This window comes from Mastigoproctus giganteus, chromosome 6 (assembly GCF_048544385.1).
Source record: "Mastigoproctus giganteus isolate SK-2022 chromosome 6, ASM4854438v1, whole genome shotgun sequence".
Lineage (NCBI taxonomy): Eukaryota > Metazoa > Arthropoda > Arachnida > Uropygi > Thelyphonidae > Mastigoproctus > Mastigoproctus giganteus.
In genome coordinates, this window is record NC_143580.1 from 202,753,356 (window position 1) to 202,773,350 (window position 19,995).

The 19,995-nt window shown below is 37.9% G+C and overlaps 1 protein-coding gene across 1 annotated transcript in view; it reads right to left on the minus strand.

The window, feature by feature from the left end:
* LOC150084884 (glycogen phosphorylase-like) overlaps positions 1-19,995 on the minus strand; it is a 227,805-nt gene that overhangs the window by 127,849 nt on the left and 79,961 nt on the right. Inside the window, exon 7 of the mRNA XM_090376683.1 lies at positions 14,636-14,779. Coding sequence (XP_090232809.1) covers positions 14,636-14,779 — 144 coding nt within the window. The remainder of the gene's footprint in view (positions 1-14,635; positions 14,780-19,995) is intronic.

A 19,995-nucleotide genomic window follows, 5' to 3' on the forward strand; every position in this document is an offset into this window, starting at 1 on the left:
TATTTTGTTATAGGTTTTCCTGTAACAGTTTCATTTTTATAATATTATAGATATAATTTTTTAAAGTTAATTTTCATTGATATTTGGCTAATTTTATAATGGTAGTTACAAGATCTGCCTTAAACACGTCACAGGGTATCGTGACTCATACGGAAATAGCCGATGGCAATTTACGGGTGAGTCATGATTTAATCCGTTGTGGAACCTGTTGAATGTTTTCAACGTCGACCTGGTGACTAATCATAGCTCACCTGGGGATTCTTTTCTTTGTGATTGATGTAAGGAGTGCACCGATCTTAAATTACAATTTGGTGCACTGATGGAACAATTTGAGTCCCTGAAAAAAACGGGTACTTGTCCTCAAGAATAATGCATCTGCGCGCTCGTCAGGGACTCAAGACTCCAGCAATCTACCAAGTCATGCATACCCAATTTGGGCCTCAAAACAGAAAAACCAAGTCCAAACTACTCTGGTTAAAAAAGACATTGTTTTATTAGGAGACTCCATTGTCAGGGAAACGGGGAATATTTTTTGTAATAAGGATAGGTGGAGTAAAACAAGGGTATGTCTCCCGGAAGCAACTATTAATAATGTCACCAACAGATTTTCAGGTTTTAAGATGGGTAAAGAGAATATTATTATTCATGTGGGGCCAAATGACATTAAACGTACACGATCTGACGATTTTTTGGAAAAATACAGGACCATGCTGAGGAAATGCCACGAGCTAGGCAACAATGTCTATGTGTCTGCAATTCTGCCCAGACACGATAGGAGGGATTATATGTTAAAAGCCTTGTGGATTAACTCAAGACTTGAAGGACTCTGCAAGGCTTTAGGGGGGAAATTTCTATCAGCATGGCCCACACTTGTAGGTAGAAGGAATTTGTTTTGTAGAGACGGGATACACTTAAACAAAGGTGGTGCAAACGTTTTTGCTAGTATTATTGAGGATATCTTAAAGGTTCAGGGAAATTGCTAGTTAGGGGGGAATTGGGTAATACTGACACGCGTTTAACTGATAATATTGGTCAAAGTAACTCTTGCACATACCTCAAAAGTTCTTATCTGTTACCCCAAATGGGCATATTATCTAGATGTTCTGGGGGCAGAAACGTTTCAAATGAGCGGGTAGCTAATGCCAGGGAACAGAGCCTAAAAATCTTCAAGGGTTGTGCTAAGGTTGTTAAATATACAAGAATAGTAAGTCTTAATTGTTTATATAGTAATGTTAGAAGTGTCATCAATAAAATGAGCGAATTCAAACTGCTGGTTAAAACAAGTAATGCGGACATAACAGGACTTATGGAGACGTGGTGCCACCTGGAAATTGGGGATGATGAGTTTCAGTATGGCTTGTATAATGTATTTAGGAAGGATAGGGTAGATAGAAGGGGTGGTGGGGTAATGCTTCCTATCAGAAGCAGCCTGAGTGTGACAATAGCTTTCCCGGATTCAGATGTTTCACATGTTAATACAGAATCTGTATGGTGTGAGATAGTTGGAAACAAAGGTATAATGCGAGTAGGAGTAATCTATAGACCAGGTGATTGTGAAGATTATGACGAAAGCCTCTACATGCAAATGGAATGGGCAAGTAAATGTCAATGTCTTATTATGGGTGATTTCAATTTTTGCCTCTAATCGATTGGAGTAAATGGGAAGGAAACTCGACATGGGGAACAAAATTTTTAAATCAACTAGATGACTGTTATTTGTATCAACATGTCAGGGAAAGTACTAGAGAAAAGAATATCCTAGACTTCATCATCACCCATGAATCAGATGACATAACAGGGCTGACAGTAGAGGGACCAGTAGCAGAAAGTGATCACGGAGTTCTACGGTGGATGATGATGAAAGAGAGAGGTAGCAGTAGTAAAATGCAAAGGAATGGGTTTTAATTTCAGAAAAGGAAATTACGATGCTTTAAGGTGCTACATGGCCTCTATTAACCGGGTAGATATCACACAGAGAATGAATATAATTGAACTGTGGTATGCTTTTAAAACATTAATCATAGATGCCTTGAATGCGTATTTACCATTAAAAAAAAAATACTCCACGAGGAGGGTTCCAAGTTGGACGAGTAGTGAAGTTTCCACATTACTTGAGCAGAAAAAGGTGGCATGGAAAGGTTACAGAGCAATAAAAAGTATTGAAGCCTATAACAGCTACAAGATGATCTGTAATAGAGCCAAAGAAAAGGTTCGACAGGCAAAGGCAGTTTATGAGAAATCACTAGCAAACAGAGCAAAGAGGTGGGATAAGGAATTCTTCACATATATAAATGCCAAGAAGAGCAGAACAAACCAGATCAGACCTTTACATAAGGGAAAGGGGATAGTATTAAATACACCAGCTTCCGTTGTTGTTGTTTATTTGGTTTTTAGGAGCATTAGCAACTAAGGCCATACTGCTCCGTGATATGCGGTGGTCATTCCCTGACCTTTCCACATCCTCCGTATTTGGTGGTGGTTGTTGTTGTTATTTTTAGGAGCATTAGCAACTAAGGCCATATTTCTCCGGGAATATGCGGTGGTCATTCCTTGACCTTTCTGCATCCTCCGTATTTGGTGGTGACGGGCTCGAACCCCGGTCTAATCAAGAAGCGTGTGCTACGCACGGCTGCTCCTTCCCACCAGCTTCCATTGCCCATGAACTCAACAGTTATTTTGCATCGATATTTACAAATGACAAACCTTTTGTGGCAATGGGAAATTGTGGGAGTGAAGTTGAAAAATATGTAATTAATGATATCGAAATTTCACAAGATTATTTAATGAAAAAAACTTTCGAACCTACCGGCCAGTAAGGCACCTGGAGTTGATGGAATATACCCTATAATCTTAAGGGAGGCAGTAAGTGAGTGCATTGAACCATTGAGGCTAATTATGCGAGCATCACTAGACTCTGGGGAGATTCCTTTGGATTGGAAAAGTGCCAATGTATCTCCCATACATAAGGGTGGCTCTAAAAGTGAAGTGGGAAATTATCGACCTGTCAGTCTGACTTCAGTGGTAGGGAAAATCATGGAGGCAATGTCAAGAGTGGAATTCAGTATCATTTGGATCGAATTGAGATTCTCAAGGATGCTCAGCATGGTTTTGTAAAATGAAAATCATGTTTAACAAATCTGGTTCGCTATTTTGAAAGGGTCACTCACGAGCTGGAGTTAGGGAATAATTTCAACACTGTTTATTTAGATTTCAACAAAGCTTTTGACTCAGTCCCACATGAGCGGTTGCTTTATAAGCTGGAACAGGTTGGAATCACTGGGAAAATCCTTAGATGAATAGCAGGATGGCTTCAGGGCAGGAGGCAGAGGGTTGTGATAAATGGCTATTCCTCAGATTGGGTTGATGTAAGAAGTGGGGTTCCCCAAGGATCAGTATTAGGACCACTGTTGTTTTTAATTTTCATAAACAACATCAATGAAGGGATAGAGGGCGTGATGTCTAAATTTGCAGTTGATGTTAAAATTGGTAGAGTAGTTAATAATCACTGTCAAGCTGAGCTTCTTCAGAGAGACCTAGATAGACTTCAGGAATGGTCAGTAAAATGGCAGCTATGCTTTAATCCAACAAAGTGTAAGGTATTACACCTGGGAAACAGTAATCCCAAAATAACTTATTCACTTGGTGGAGTTCAACTAAACCCAGTACTGGAGGAAAGGGACTTTGGTATTATGATATGGTCAGATATGAAATTCTCTGAGCATTGTAAACAGGTTGAAAGAAGGCCCATGGTGTCCTACCGATGATCTATCGAACTTTTGCAAGTAGAGATAGGGACATGATAATCTCATTATATAAGGCTTATGTTAGACCACACTTGGAATACTGTGTTCAAGTATGGAGACTGCACCTAAAGAAAGACATCGAGCTTCTTGAAAGGGTGCAAAGACGGGTAACTCGCCTGGTGAGATCGGCAAAAGGGCATCCTTATGAAGAAAGACTTTGAATATGTGGGTTGCAGAGTGTGGAAACTACCATATTTCCCCATGTATAAGACGCTCCCATGTATAAGATGCACATTAATTTTGGGGTCCGAAATTTAAAAAAAAAATGTATTACATAAAGTTATTGAACTCAAGTTTTATTCATCATAAAATTCATACAGCTCATCACTGTCAAAACTCCCATCCATTAGCTTGTCCTCATCTGTGTCTGATGATGAATCATTGTCTTCATATATTGCCTCGTCCTCGGTTCCATCAATGGCATTTGAAATGCCACACTTCTTAAATGAATTGACAACGATCTCAATCTTGATATTATCCCAGGATCTTTACAACCAGGTACAAACTTCTCCTACAGTTGGTTTCTTCACTCTTCCTGCTGGTGTCAAATTGTCCCCAGAAGACTTCATCCATTGATTCCATTCGTCTCTCATGGCAGCTTTGAAGGGTTTGTTAATGCTGACATCAAGTGGTTGGAGCTGGGATGTCAAGCCTCCAGGTATGACAGCAAGTTTTGTTTTTTACTCTGCAGCAATCTTCTTTGTATTTTTTGTTATGTGTGCCCTGAACTGATCAAGCACCAATAGGGCAGGTTTGCGTAAGAGCCCACCTGGTCTCCTGCTCCAAACTTTCTCAAACCAGATCTTCATCCCATCCTGATCCATCCAACTCTTGTCGTGAACGTGGACAATCACTCCTCGAGGAATGTCTTCTTTTAGTATTGTTTTGCATTTGAAAATCAGCATAGGAGGCAGCTTGGTTCCATCGACACAACAAGCTAGAACAACTGTATAATGGCTCTTTTCATGTCCACTTGTCTTCACAGTTACAGTTTTCACCCCCTTCTTATCAACAGGGACATCAAATTGAAGGGGGACTTTGTCCATATTTGCAATCGGTCCCAACTCAAACTGATGTGTCTTCCAACATTGAATGACAAAATGATGAAATTCAAGAATCTTCTGCTCATAGCTTTCAGGCATCTTTTGGGCAAGTCTGGTGTGTGTACGCATGTTTAGTCCATTCCGTTTCATGAACCTGAAGCACCAATTGTGTCCTCCTTTGAAATCAGTAACTTATTTTTCATCAGCAATTCTTCTTGCCTCATGCTGAACCATCTTTGTGGACACAGGAATTCCAATTGCCCTTTGCTCCTCAATCCATATCTTCAATTCCCTCTCTAAATCAGGCCATTTTGCTGACTTGCCTCTAATGGCCTTCTTCTGCCGTGGCATTTTCAGTAGGGTTCCTTCTTCCTGTAGCCAGTCTCGGATTGTTTTCTCAGTTGGAGGAGGACCAAACTTACCATTTAGACCAAACTCCATTCACTTTTGCATACTGGATCACTTTTAACTTGAATTCAGCACTGTACGAAAATCTTTTCTGAGCCATTTCTGGGCAGAACGTGGCAAAACGTAACCTAATATACCAGTAACAAGTGCGAAACAATGAGCACAAAGACAACAAGTGCGAAAAAGCGGGAAATGCAAGTAAAAAAAAAAAATCTACAACCACTGTATAAGACGCACCCAGTTTTTAGACCCCAAATTTTTCGAAAAAAGGTGCGTCTTATACATGGGGAAATATGGTAGACACCTTAGAGGAGATTTGATTGAAGTGTTTAAGGCTCTGAGAGGTATCAGTAAAATGAATGAGGATGAAATTTTCAAGATTATAAATGATGCTAGAACTAGGGGACATAAATTCAAGTTACGGGGGAAAATGTTTAGATTGGACTGCAGGAAGTTTTATTTTAGCCAGCGAGTTATAAACTACTGGAATAAGTTGCCTACATGGGTGGTAGAGGCTGACAGTTTGGGGAAATTCAAAGGTCATCTGGATAGTACTTTCGGGTCAGGGAAGCGCATAGGATGATAGATTTAATTTCCTTTTCTTTTATTAATTATTATTATTTATTTATTTTTTTTTTTTATCATTGTTTTATTTGGGTTTTTTTTTGGCTGGTGCAGCATAAGCCATAGGCTTTCTTGCACCATGCGGCCATTACTAATACTAATAATAATATAACAATGATTAATTTGAATAAAATCAGTATGTTTCAATTTAAATTTAAACCATCCTGTCACTTAACACAGTTAAAATACCCCTAAGAACATCTGATAAATAAAATATTTCTCTTTATTAGTAATAACTTTTTTACAATAAGTTCTAACATGAAAGGCTAACAGAACCCAGAGAAGTTTTAGAACCAAAATGAATATGAACAGAGAGAATTGAGATTTCTTCTCAATTCTCTTTTGACTTAAAAAAAAATTAACTCAAGCTTGAAGTTTGAATTTTTTGAGACTGCAATTTTCTCTGAGAGAAAGAGGTTTCTTCTAATTTACAGAATAAATAATCAAAATCATATATATACCTAATTAATAATGTAGTCGATTTTAAACAAAGTTACCCCTCTGACAGCATATATCAAAAACAATTTAAATTTAAAAATTAAAATATTTAGTCTTAATATATATTAAAGTAACATTAGTGAAACGTGCAGTTTCTTTCATTATTTGTTTCACTTTTGATTTACATCCTTAATTGTTTTGTTATTGAAGAAATTTGGCCATAAAAAAGCAAAGTAATATGCTTTCTTAAAACCTAATTAGTACAAGAATTTAAAATTAGCAAAATCTCTTGTGTCTAAGTACTGAAGTCAATGACAGCACATTTTATCACACACCTCCCAACTTGATGTTGATGTGCACTGGCTTAAAATTTTATTGTAATGTTTGGCTGGTATCCAATCATTGAAGCCCATGGGTTTTTTTTGCTCATAGTTTACTTTTTCATCCACTCAAAACATAACTTGTTCACTGCCACATAGCAACAGCAAAAATAATGCCAAAATATGAGTGCTAATAAAGAAAATGATCAAAGTGCATATCTAAAGGACATCATGGAAATAAAATTTATTAAAAATTTATTTTTTAATACAAAAAATGGACTTTGAAACTAGTGTTTATAATAGATTGAAAATAAAGGTGTCATCAAAAAGTGAGCAATTTTTAAATTATTTCTTGTTGATTTTTAAATTGATTATTTTTTCTGAGTACTTTTTTGCTGATGCTATATAAGCTTGCTTTCTCGCATCATATGCCTCTACTAATGCTAATGCATGGGTTGAATGATGAGAAGACTAAAAATACTTGTTAACATTAGACTTGAATTTCTGTAGATTCTAATTTTCACAAAATACGCGTGAAGTGAGGGAGAGTTGTCCCAGAAAACAGAAGTCGAAGGAATAAATGAGGAAGAAGAAAATTTGGTTCTGTGTGGGTTCAGAGTTGGACAGTAAATGAATGCTGACTAGGTGTGGCACATGTTTGGATTGGTTTGGAAAAGAGTGAGGAAATTAAAAATGCCAATTTAGAAGAATAATGCTCATGGAAGTATCTACAGAAAAAGTAAACAGCAGAAACCAAAAATGACTATGAGACAAAGAAACTTCATAAAAGATTAGTCATTAATTAATCTGACTGCCCTGCTTTGAATGAAGTTTAGAAGCCCGAGAGAGAGAGAGAGAGAGGATTTTTGGGGGAAGGACACTACCCAGATGTGTGAACAATGTTTCAAAGTATGCCATATTTGAGACTTGTACAGAGTGAGTAGTTATTTAGAAAAAAAGAATGCCAAATATGAAAGAGAAAACCTAGTTTTTTTTAGATGAAGAGGAAGAAATATATGTGATGTGCTTACGCCAAGAGAGAGAAAGAGAGAGAGATTACAAGTCAGGATAATCCCTAACACACCAATATGTGACCTTGTATAGAAATCTATGTGTCACTGAAGATGAGCATAGTAGAGCACTGGAGAATTACTTGGAGATCAGCATTTAAAGAAATGGTGATAAATTTTTGAGAAGTTAAGTTGTTTCTGCAAATCAAGGTTTCTCAAACTCAAAGCTGGAATGTAATGTGCTATCCTCAGCAAAAACTATGGATAGGATTTCAATCGATGGATGAAGGGCATTGATATGACCATTTTAGTGACCTTGGGAAATACCAGCATTGGTGGAGAAGTTAGAAGACAGAAAGCCATATATCACTGTCTGCAGAGAGCAGTCAGAGAGAAAACTATACCCATATTGAGAAAAAAAAACTCAGCACGGCATAATAGCTTATTTAGAGGGCATTTATGTCAAACATAATCAAAAGTCTTAAAAATGCAAAGAGCAACTGCTTGAGTTTCAACAAACTTTTCCACTGAATCTGTCCATAACATAAGCAAAAATATCATCAGCAGGCTGATAGTGATGGAATCACATTAGCAATCATTGATCAGATGGAAGGTTTTGATTTAGGTTAAGAGTTGGCAGTTAACAGGTTTCACTATTAGTTTGGAAAGAGTAGAGCGAGTGCAATGAGATGATAGTTAGATGAAAGGAATTTGTCACCCTTTTTAGAAACTGGCTGAATATGAGCAAATTTCCAAGCAGAAGGAAAAACACCAGCACAATAAGAAAATGTAAAAAGAGGTTTATCCTGTTCTCAAAACCCATGCCTCTGAGCTTGATCCTGTTTTGTGTTTTTATACAAAATAGGATAAAACTCAGGGACATGAGTTTTGAGAACAAGTAGAGAAATGCCATCAGGATCTGGAGCTTTCTTGGCATATGGAATGTTCAGAATTCTTTTGACATCCCTTTGATGATAGACTACAGGAAGAATTGAGTGGAGTGTACTGGGAATGGTAGGAGATAGTTTATCAATATTGTCAATACAAAATTTGGAATAAAAGCATGTTAGTATGTTGGCTTTGTCTTTAGCTAGGACCATCAGGTTTTAATAGAGGTATAGAGGGACAAAAGTTGCTTTCAACACCTTTGGCAAGAGACCGGAAGAGACAAGAAGCAAATTTTTTACTCTTAGCCTGTTAAAAATCAATTTTGGATTGATTAATAACTCCTTTACAGTTGATGCAAGCATTAGGAGGCAGAAAATGAATCACAAGATTTGGATGCAACCCAATTGTGATATGCAACTGTTTTACCTTGAATAACCTAGCACATTTATTGGAAAACCAATAGTAGTAGTAGTAGTAGTAGTAGTAGTAGTAGTAGTAGTAGTAGAAGAAGAAGAAGAAGAAGAACTCTTTATTATTATATACAAAAAGCACACTGTTGTATACAACTCCCTTCATAGCTACAAGCTAGAGGTTATTATTATTATTAGTAGTAGTAGTAGTAGTAGTAATAGAGGAGGCATGTGATGCAAGAAAGCAAGCTTATGCAATTCTTCCTTGAATTTATTTAAGCTATGAACTTCCACAACAACAGATAGAAGTTTGTTCCTGCAATCAACTACCCACTGGCTAAAGGCAAATTTCTGAACATTTATTCTATAACTGTCTTTCCTCAATTTGAAGTTATGCCCCCTCAGGTTCATAATCTGAGCAAGAGGAAGAATCTCATCAGAATTAAGCCTGCTCAACCCATTCAAGACCTTGTATACCTCAATCAGATCACCTTGCAAATGCCTAGTCTCCAAATGCTGCAAAATTTGCAGAACTTATGCCTTTCTTGGTGATGTTGTTGTTGTTGTTGTTGTTATTTAGTTTTTAGGAGTATTAGCAACTAAGGCCATATTGCTCCGGGATATGCGGTGGTCATTCCCTGACCTTTCCACATCCTCCGTATTTGGTGGTGACGGGCTCGAACCCCGGTCTAATCAAGAAGCATGTGCTATGTACTGCTGCTCCTTCCCACCTGGCTACGGAGGCACCTTTCTTGGTGAGAGGACCCCTTTGTTCCCCTCAAAATCTTGTTGCCCTTCTCTGTCAAGCAACTCTACATCCTTCTATAAATGAGGCCACCAGATCTGTACACAATACTCAAGGCATGGCCTGCCCACTGCATTATACAAAGGGATAATCACTTCCTTTTCCCTACTACCAAAATTCCTGTATATCATTGACAATATTCCATGACCTGCTCTGGCAGCCTGCCTGCACTGCTCTGAAATTTCATATCTGACTGCACAATTACTCCCAGGTCTTTTCACTTTCCACTTCTGTGAGTATAGTACCACACAGTTGGCACATTTCTCTGGGGTTACTTCTACCAATATGCAGTACTTTGCATTTTTCAATATTAAACTTCAGTTGCCACTTCTCAGCCCATCAGCCCAACTTTTCTAGATATTGTTGCAGTAGCACACTGCTATTACTATCATTAACAACCCTGCCAACCTTTGTATCATCTGCAAAATTCGACATTAAGCCAGATATACCTTCATCAATATCATTATACAAAATATACAAAACAACAGTTGGCCCAACACCAAACCCTAGGGGACTCCACTAATAACATTAGTCCAAGAACAGCAGTATCCGTTGATTACTACTCTCTGTCTTCTACCACTCAACCACCCTTTTATCCATCGCAGCATCTTGCCCATAATACCATACCGCTCCAATTTGTACAGTAGTCTTCCATGTGCAACAGTATCAAAAGCTCTCCTGAAATCCAAATATATGATATCAAAATTATTTTTTGCATTCAGTTCCTTTGTAACCAAATCATAGTATCGAATCAAATTTGTCAGAGAAGATTTTCCCTTAACAAACCCATGCTGTGCATGAATTATTACTGCAGCCCTGTCTAGATGATCATGCAATGCAATGCATCTTTAACCAGTGACTCCATTATTTTTCCCAGAACAGAAGTTAATCTAACTGGTCTGTAATTACTCGTGTCACCCTTAGATCCCCCTTTGTGAATTTGGGTTACATTTGATCATCTCCAGTCCATGGGGACTTCCCCTGAGTCCAAAGATGCTCTCATAATTATGGCTAAGGGTTTGCTCACTTCCTTGCGGCCTCCTTTAATATAACTGGATAGATCCCATCCACCCCGGGTGCCTTTCTTATGTTTAACTTCAACAATTGCTCCTCCACTTTGCTCTCAGTTATTACAAAATCATTAAGCATCCTGTTGCAGTTTGATAAACGTCTGGCATTCTCAATGGTAGATGAGATTTCAGATTTGATAATTCAGATTGTCAGCTATCTGAGCAGGATCATTAACAGTCGAACCATCAAGTGGACCAATCTGATACTTTCTAGAGTTTATATAACTAAAGAAGTTCTTAGCATCCTTTGCCAGAGATTTCTCATAATCTGCTTTCGCTTGCCTAACCTCATTTGTGACTTGATTACAGACTAGCTTATATCTACCAAAATCGTCTGTGTCGCCTCATAATTTACATGCATTCTGTGCATCTTTCTTCTCTGCCACGAGTTTAGATAAAGGATGAGATTTTAAGGTAGAATGTAGAATAATTTCACTGATATGATGTAAGCAAACATTGACATTAGGCAATTTAAAACAGTAATCCAACAAAAGAAAAAAAGGAAAGAAATCTCGCAGATCATCCCTTGCTTTCTTGTAATGCCATCTTGTGATACATTCTTGTAGCACATTTATTGGAAAACCAATGTTTATATAAAGGATGAGATTTTAAGGTGGAATGTAGAATAATATCACTGATATGATGTAAGCAAACATTGGCATTAGGTGATTTAAAACAGTAATCCAACAAAGGAAAAAAAGGAAAGAAATCTTGCAGATCATCCAATCTCACATACTTGTAATGCCAAACAATGTGAGGCTGAGAACATCCACAAGATATCAAAATTATTTTTTGCATCCAGTTCCTTTGGAACTGGATGCAAAAAATAAATAAAAAAATAATGGATGTAAGCTCTATTGGAGAAGAGTTGTGATCTGAGGTGTCTAGAGGACCACTCACCTTGACCTTGCAGCTTGAGGGTTGTTTGTGACAAAAAGATTAAGAGTGTCAGGTGTGTGGTTAGGATTTTCTGGCATTGCAAAACTTCAGCGTCTCGATCACTTAAGTCTGCATGACCAGAAAACTGAAGACAGCTGGAGTTGTGAACATTAAAATCACCAAAGAAAATTACCTCACTGTTAGGAACGTTGGACTGGAGAAAGCTGAGTTTCAAAGAAAGGAAGTCAAATTGTTCTAAGTGATTAATGAAGTTGGGAGAATGATAGAGACAATAGATGAATTTGGCAAAATGAGGTAGAGAGAGAGAGATTTTAAGCCAGAGAAGATCAAAGAGAGGAGATTTCAAATTCGTAAGTCTTTGACAGGGAATATCAAGAGGGACATATGCACAAGTACCACCTTTCTCACCAAAAATCAATATAGACCAAATAATTAGAGAAGCTGAAATGAACAGTAGTTGAGGTAACCAATAATTCAGAAAAAAAAAATAAGTGGGGCTTGGCAGACTGTAGGTGGAAATTAGCATTAGCATTAGTATGGGCATATGATGCAAGAAAGCAGCTTATATAGCATCAGCCAAAAAAAAAAAAAAAAACCCTTCCCAATTCACCCATCCATTCACTCCAACAGTTAGTCTAATTCAGACGTGAATTTATTTAAGCTGTCAACTTCCACGAAAACTGCAAAAAAATCTAAACCTCCCAAACACTTCCAAATTCATTTCACAAATATTCCTGGTCTCAATTCTAATCTCAACGATGTTCATTTCCACTTGCAGTCTGCCAAACCCCATGTACTTTTTCTGACAGAATTTCAGTTATCAGTTGATTCAACTACTGCTCATCTCAGTTGCCCAAATTATTTGCTGTACGATTCCTTTCGCCTCAAAGGTGGTACTTGTGCATATGTCCATTCCAATATTCCCTGTCAGAGACTTCGTAATTTGGAATCTCCTCTTTTTCGATCTTCTCTGGCTTAAAATCTCTCTACCTTATTGTGTCAAATTCATCTGTTGTCTCTAACAGTCTCCCAACTCCACTAATCATCCCTTGGAGCTCTTTGACTTCCTCTCTTTGCAACTTGACTTTCTCCAGTCCAACTTTCCTAATGGTGAAGTAATTTTCGGTGATTTTAATGTTCACAACTCCAGCTGGCTTCCGTTTTCTAGTCACACTGACCCAGCTGGTTGAGATGCTGAGGCTTTTGCAATTACTAATGACCTTGCACAGATTGTTCATTTACCTACAAGAATACCGGACAATCCTAACCATACAGCCAACACGCTTGATCATTTTCTCACAAATAACCCTTCTAAGTACACGGTCGAAGTGAGAGGTCCTTTAGGCACCTCAGATCACAACTTGGTGATTGTCTCTTCTCCAATGGAGCCTTTATCTCATGGCTATTCCCATATTCCCAACCTTGTATTGTCTGGCATTACAAGAATGCAAAATGGGATGACCTGCAAGATTTCTTTTCTTTTACTTGGTCGGATTACTGTTTCAAAACTTCTGATGTCAACATTTGCTCAGATCGTGTCAGTGAAATTATTCTTGCAGGAATGGAATCCTTTATTCCCCACTCCACTTTAAAATCTTGTCCTTTATCTAAACCTCGGTTTTCCAATAAATGTGCTAAGGCTGTTCAAGAGAAGAATGTTGCATATCGTAACTGGCTTGATTCTAATTCTTCAGTTTCATTTTCTGCCTACACCAAAGCTTGCAACAATTGTAAAGCAGTTATTAATCAGTCCAAACTAGAGTTTGAACAGGCTAAGAGTAGAAAACTTGCTTCTTGCCCTAATGGTAGCCAAGCATTCTGGTCTCTTGCCAAAGCCATTGGCTGCCACTTTTGCCCATCTCTGCTCCCACCTCTGTCCAAACCAGATGGTTCTGTTGTCACTTCAGCCAAGGATAAAGATGACCTGTTAGCATCCCATTTTTCCTCCAACTCATGTATTAATGATCTTGGTAGAACGCCTTCCACCATTCCCAACACGCTCCATTCAATGCCTCCAGTGGTCTTCCGTCAAAAGGGATTTTTTTTTTTTGGCTGATGCTGAATAAGCTTGCTTTCTTGCATCATATGCCTCTACTAATGCTAATGCTAATGCTAAAAGGATGTCAGAAGGATTTTGACGAATCTTGATGTTAAGAAAACTCCAAGCTAGCAATTTGGTCACTGAGGCTCTTGTTGTAAAATGAGAATTTAAAATTATAGCAGCACGTGCATAAAATTGTAGAAGCATGCTAGCTTATGTTTTACTGCATTGTCTAGTTGACATTCAATTGTTGAAAAATGCAAGCTTTTCGTTTTACAATTTACAGAGGCAGTAGTGGGAGCAACCAGCCTTAGCCATACACGTTTCTCCACATAGCAACAGTGAGATGTCCAAATGCAAGTAGTGATTTGGATTATGGGGAGATCAGCATGTCTAAAGAATAGGGGAGTTTTTTTTTTTAAATTAATAAAAATATATGTTTTTAAATATAAAAAATTGTAGATTGTATGAAAAATACACAGTTATATTCATAACAGATTTAAAATAAATGTGGCATCAAAAAAGTGAAGAATTTTGAATTATTTCTTGCCAATTTTTAAGGTTATAAAATGGGATCTTTTTCCAAGTGTGATGCTTCTTTGTGAAAAAATCTTCTGGCCTGCTAGAATATTAATTTAAACTTCCATTATTTAATGTTCCAAGTACCTATCTTTTTCTCATATAGGAAAAAATAAATAAATAAATGGAGTAAAAGGTTATCACACCAATTTTGGGATGAGTGCCTCAAGGTTGTTAATCATCAGAAATAATTTGTGAGAACACTGAGCAAGAATATGCAAAGTAAATAACTTCATTCTATAAAGGATCAAAAATAAATAACAATTATGATATCAGTTATTAAAAGAATAACAAACCTTGTCTGGAAAAGTATCAAATGATGTTCTGTGAGCATCCTTAGAGCCAAATTTTGAAGATTTAAACCTGCGAATAATATCATGTAACGTTGCAGCAACCATGAAATATTCCTGTTTTAATCGAAGTTCTTTACCTTCAAAAAACTAGAAAATAACAAAAAAGCATTAACATTTATTAAATTTTATTACATATGCAAGATAAATGCAAGATTTGATTTGATTTTTAATGGTGCATTGGCATCCTAGGCCATCCTACCCCTGGCACCACCTTGCCGTGACGGGACTAATTGTATGTCTATCATTGCTGCAATTAAAGATTCTATAATGCAGCAAGTCAAATTATAATTGAATAAAAAAGCATTGAGCATTTATAATGTACTAATATAACCACTATATGTGCACTACAGCACTAATATAAGTATTTGTTAATGTTGAAATTAAAAACAATCTAAACGAATCTTAAAAAAGATAAAATAAACGAATAAAAAAAAAAAAGGAACCATGACAATGTCATGGTTCCTTTTTTTTTTTTTTTTCATTTAAGCAGAAATAAAAATGTATCTAGATATCAACCACACCAAATATTAATTAATAATGCCAAAAAACAACTGAAAAATGTTAAGTTATAAAAATTTGCTTTGGTTTATTAAATATCAGCTTCACGTAAGACATTAAAGTCAAATTAGCATAAATTTATGCATAAAGGTGAACTTGTAAAAGTGAGAAAGAAGTAAAACAGGAATCATTATTGACAGCTAGACTGAATAAGTAGTAACTATAGAAAAGCCGCTGTTGTCATTAACATTCTGTAGCATCCCACAATGGTTTTTAATACCAACATTTCATGTCACCCATATTCTATCTATTACCACTACCTCTGCACAGAATCCACATACCTTGCAGAAATTCAGACTATCACTTATGGTTAGTTTAGATGCTTCTGATATGTGAGAGTAAAATGAATGAGGGTGGAATTTTCACAGTTATAAATGATAAGGAACTAGGGGCCATAAATTCATCACACAACACAGCGGCAACCCCCAAGGCAGTATGCGCTGGTCAGACAGGAACTAGTAGTTGTTGGTAACTCTACTGTCAGGGAAACGGGGAACATGCTTTATAAAAAGGATAGATGGAACAGGACAAGGGTATGTCTGCCAGGGGCAAAGGTTGATGACGATATCATCTTTTAAGGGCACAAAAGGTGATATAGTTGTACACGTTAGCACTAATGATATTAAGAGTAGGAGACTGGCAGAATTACTTAAGAGTAGGAGACCGGCAGAATTACTTAACAAGTACAGGTCATTGTTGAAAAAAAGCCATGACTTAGCATTAGCGTTAGCATTAGCAGAGGCATTTGATGCAAGAAAGCAAGCTTATGCAGTATCAGCCAAAAAAAAAAAAAAAAACCACTTCCACTTCACCCCTCTGTTCGTTCGAAATAACTGTCCAGCTGAGCCTTAACCTTATTTAGGCTATCAACTTCCACGAAAAGGGATGGAAGTCTGTTCCACCAACCAACCACCCGCTGGCTAAAGGCAAATTTCCGCACATCTATCCTACATCTGTCTTTCCTCAATTTGAATTTATGCCCTATCAGGTGATTATTCTGAGCAAGAGGAAGAATCCCATCAGCATTGAGCATGCTCAAACCATTCAAGGCTTTATACACCTCTATCAGATCACCTCGCTGGTGCCTAGCCTCCAGACACTGTAATTTGCAAAACTTAAGCCTTTCTTCATAAGCGCTCCCCTTTGTTCCATTCACTAATCTTGTTGCCCTTCTCTGTACTCGTTCAAGCAGCTCTACATCCTTCTTGAAATGAGGCCTCCAGACCTGTATACAGTACTCTAGGCCACACCATTGCCTTAGACAACGGAATAATCACCTCCTTATCCCTGCTAGAAAAATTCCTATATATCATTGACAATACACAGTGAGCTACTCTTGCAGCCAGTCTGCACTGCTCAGAGAACTTCATATCTGCCTGCACAACCACCCCCAGGTCCCTTTCATTCTCTACCACAGTCAGCGTAGTAGCACAGAGTTCATACGTTGCACTGTGGTTGGGTTGCTGTTTCACATATGTAGTACTTTACATTTGTCAATGTTAAACTTCATTGGCCACCGCTCAGCCCATCTGCTCAACCTTTCCAGATCCTGTTGCAGCAGCAGAGTGTCAGTAGTGTCCTTGACAACCCTGTCAACCTTCGTATTGTCTGTAAACTTGGACATTAAGCTTGATATACTGTCATCAATATCATTTATAAATACAGAAAACAATAATGGACCCAAAACTGAACCCTGAGGGACTCCACTAATAACATTAGTCCACGATGAGTAGTGTCCATTGATTACCACTCTCTGTCTTCCCCCCTTCAACCACCCCTTTATCCATAGCAGCAATTTGCCTCCAATGCACACTGCACCAATTTGTGCAGCAGTCTTCCATGTGCAACAGTATCAAAAGCCTTTGTAAGATCCAAGTATATCATATCAAAGTTATTCCCTGCATCCACTTCTTTTGTGACAGCATCATAGTATCCAATCAAATTGGTCAGGCAAGAATCCCCCTTAACAAAACCATGCTGTGTCCGAGCTTTAACTGAAGTCTTGACTAGATGATCCTGCAGTGCTTCTTTAACCAGTGCCTCCATTAATTTTCCTGGAACAGAAGTTAAACTCACAGGTCTATAATTACTTGTGTCAGCCTTTGATCCTCCTTTGTGAATTGGGGTCACATTTGCACATCCAGAGTCTGTGGGTATCTCCCCTGAGTCCAAGGAAGCTCTCATAATTATGACTAAGGGTTTGCTTACTTCCTTTGCTGCCTCCTTTAATATAACTGGATAGATCCCATCTACCCCAGGTGCCTTTCTTGTGTTTATCTTCAACAATTTCTCCTCTACTTTACTCTCAGTTATTACAAGATTCTCTAGCTTACTGATAGAGTTGAATACACCTCTGGCATTCCCCTCACTGAATAACTCCTCATGTGTGAATGTCGATGCAAAATATTCATTTAGTTTGTTAGCAACCTGAGCAGGATCATCAACAGTTGACCCATCGATATCAAGTGAACCAATCTGATTCACCCCTTCCTTCTAGAGTTTACATAAGTAAAGAACTCTTTGCTGTTTTTCTTTGCATCCCTTGCCAAAGATTTCTCATAATCTGCCTTCGCCTGCCTAATCTCCTTTGTAACTTGGTTACAGATCAACTTGTATCTACCATAGGCTTCTATGTCACGCGTTAATTTGAATGTATTCCATGCATTTTTCTTCTCTGCCACATGTCTCATTAGTTCATCTGACATCCACTTAGGCCTAAACCTTGAACAATATTTCTTAGTTGGTATGTAAAGCCTAGTAGATTCCAAGATAAGTTCTTTGAATGCTTCCCATTTTGAATTTCCTGTTGGTAACATCATCAGTTGGTCCCACAGTATAGAATTTAAATACTGTCTCAGTCTATTGTAGTCACCTTTAGGAAAGCAATAACCCTTCCCTTTACCCCTAATGGTAGTTACCTCTTTCAGTAAATCCCACTTCAGCACACTGTGATTGCTGCCACCTAGTGGTTCCTTTATCTGCAGATTCTTAATGCATTAAGAATCGCTACTGATAATATAATCAAATGAAGTATGTTACTCCCTCTAGATACCTCCCGAACATGCTGATGTAGAAAACAATCATCCAATAAATCCACAAAAGCCTTGCTAGTGTGTGAGTTACCAACCCACAAATTCCAGTCAATATCTGGGAATTTAAAATCCCCCATTATAAGACTCTCTAATTTACTGGCCCACTCTATTTCCCTGTACATTTTCTTATTATACTCATCAGAGTCAATAGGCCTATAGCACACTCCTTCTCTCAATTTTGATTTCGCAATGCTTATATCACACCAAACTGACTCGACACTGCACTGTCCAGCAATGTCGACTGGCTTCACTTCCTTGGATTTTATGTGTTTCTTAACTAATAGCATAACCCCTCCTCCCTTCCTATCCTGTCTATCCTTTCTGTAGACGTTGTACTCCCCAAATTCCAGTTCTGCATTCCTTATATCTGTGTATGACACCACGGATCTGATATCCCAACAATATCCGCCTTTGATGCTTTGACCAATACCTCAAATTCATCAAATTTATTTACCAAACTCCTAGCATTGGTGTTCACGCAAGTATACATGCACCTGTTACTATTCTTTGCTACCCTAACACAACCCATGTGTTTACTTGTACTGCAATGACTCCCAATCTCTGAAACATCCTGCATCTTGTTTCCAGGCTTCTGCTCATTCCAATAGAAGCAGTGCAAGAATCACTTTCACCTCTGTCAGTGGCTACTGTTAATCTATTAGTCCTTGTTTCGGACCCACCTAACACTGCCTCGATAGTATCAGCAAATATTCTTGCGCCCTTTCTATTTAAGTGTATCCCATTCCTGTAGAAGCAGTCACTCCTGTTAACTAGCTACTAGGCTTTACATACCAACTAAAAATATTGTTCAAGGTTTAGGCCTAAATGGATATCAGATGAACTAATGAGACATATGAAAGAGAAGAAAAATGCATGGGATACATATAAATTAACATGCGTCACAGAAGCATATGCTAGATATCAGCTGGTCTGTAACCAAGTTACAAAGTAGGTTAGGCAGGCGAAGGCAGATTATGAGAAATCTTTGGCAAAGGATGCAAAGAAAAACAGCAAAGAGTTCTTTACTTATGTAAACTCTAGAAGGAAGGGGATGAATCAGATTGGTCCACTTGATATCGATGGTTCAACTGTTGATGATCCTGCTCAGGTAGCTAACAAACTGAATGAATATTTTGCATCGACATTCACACATGAGGAGTTATTCAGCGAGGGGAATGCCAGAGGTGTATTCAACTCTGGCAGTAAGTTAGATAATCTTGTAATAACTGAGAGTAAAGTGGAGGAGAAATTGTTGAAGATAAACACAAGAAAGGCATCTGGGGTGGATGGGATCTATCCGGTTATATTAAAGGAAGCAGCAAAGGAAGGAAGCAAACCCTTAGCCATAATTATGAGAGCTTCCTTGGACTCAGGGGAGGTACCCATAGACAGGAGATGTGCAAATGTTACCCCAATTCACAAAGGAGGATCAAAGGGTAACACAAGTAATTATAGACCTGTTTGTTTAACTTTTGTTCCTGGAAAATTAATGGAGGCACTGATTAAAGAAGCACTGCAGGATCATCTAGACAAGCCTTCAGTTATAGCTCGGATACAGCATGGTTTTGTTAAGGGAAAGTCTTGCCTGACCAATTTGATTGGATACTATGATGCAGTCAGAAAAGAACTGGATGAAGGGAATAGCTTTGATAT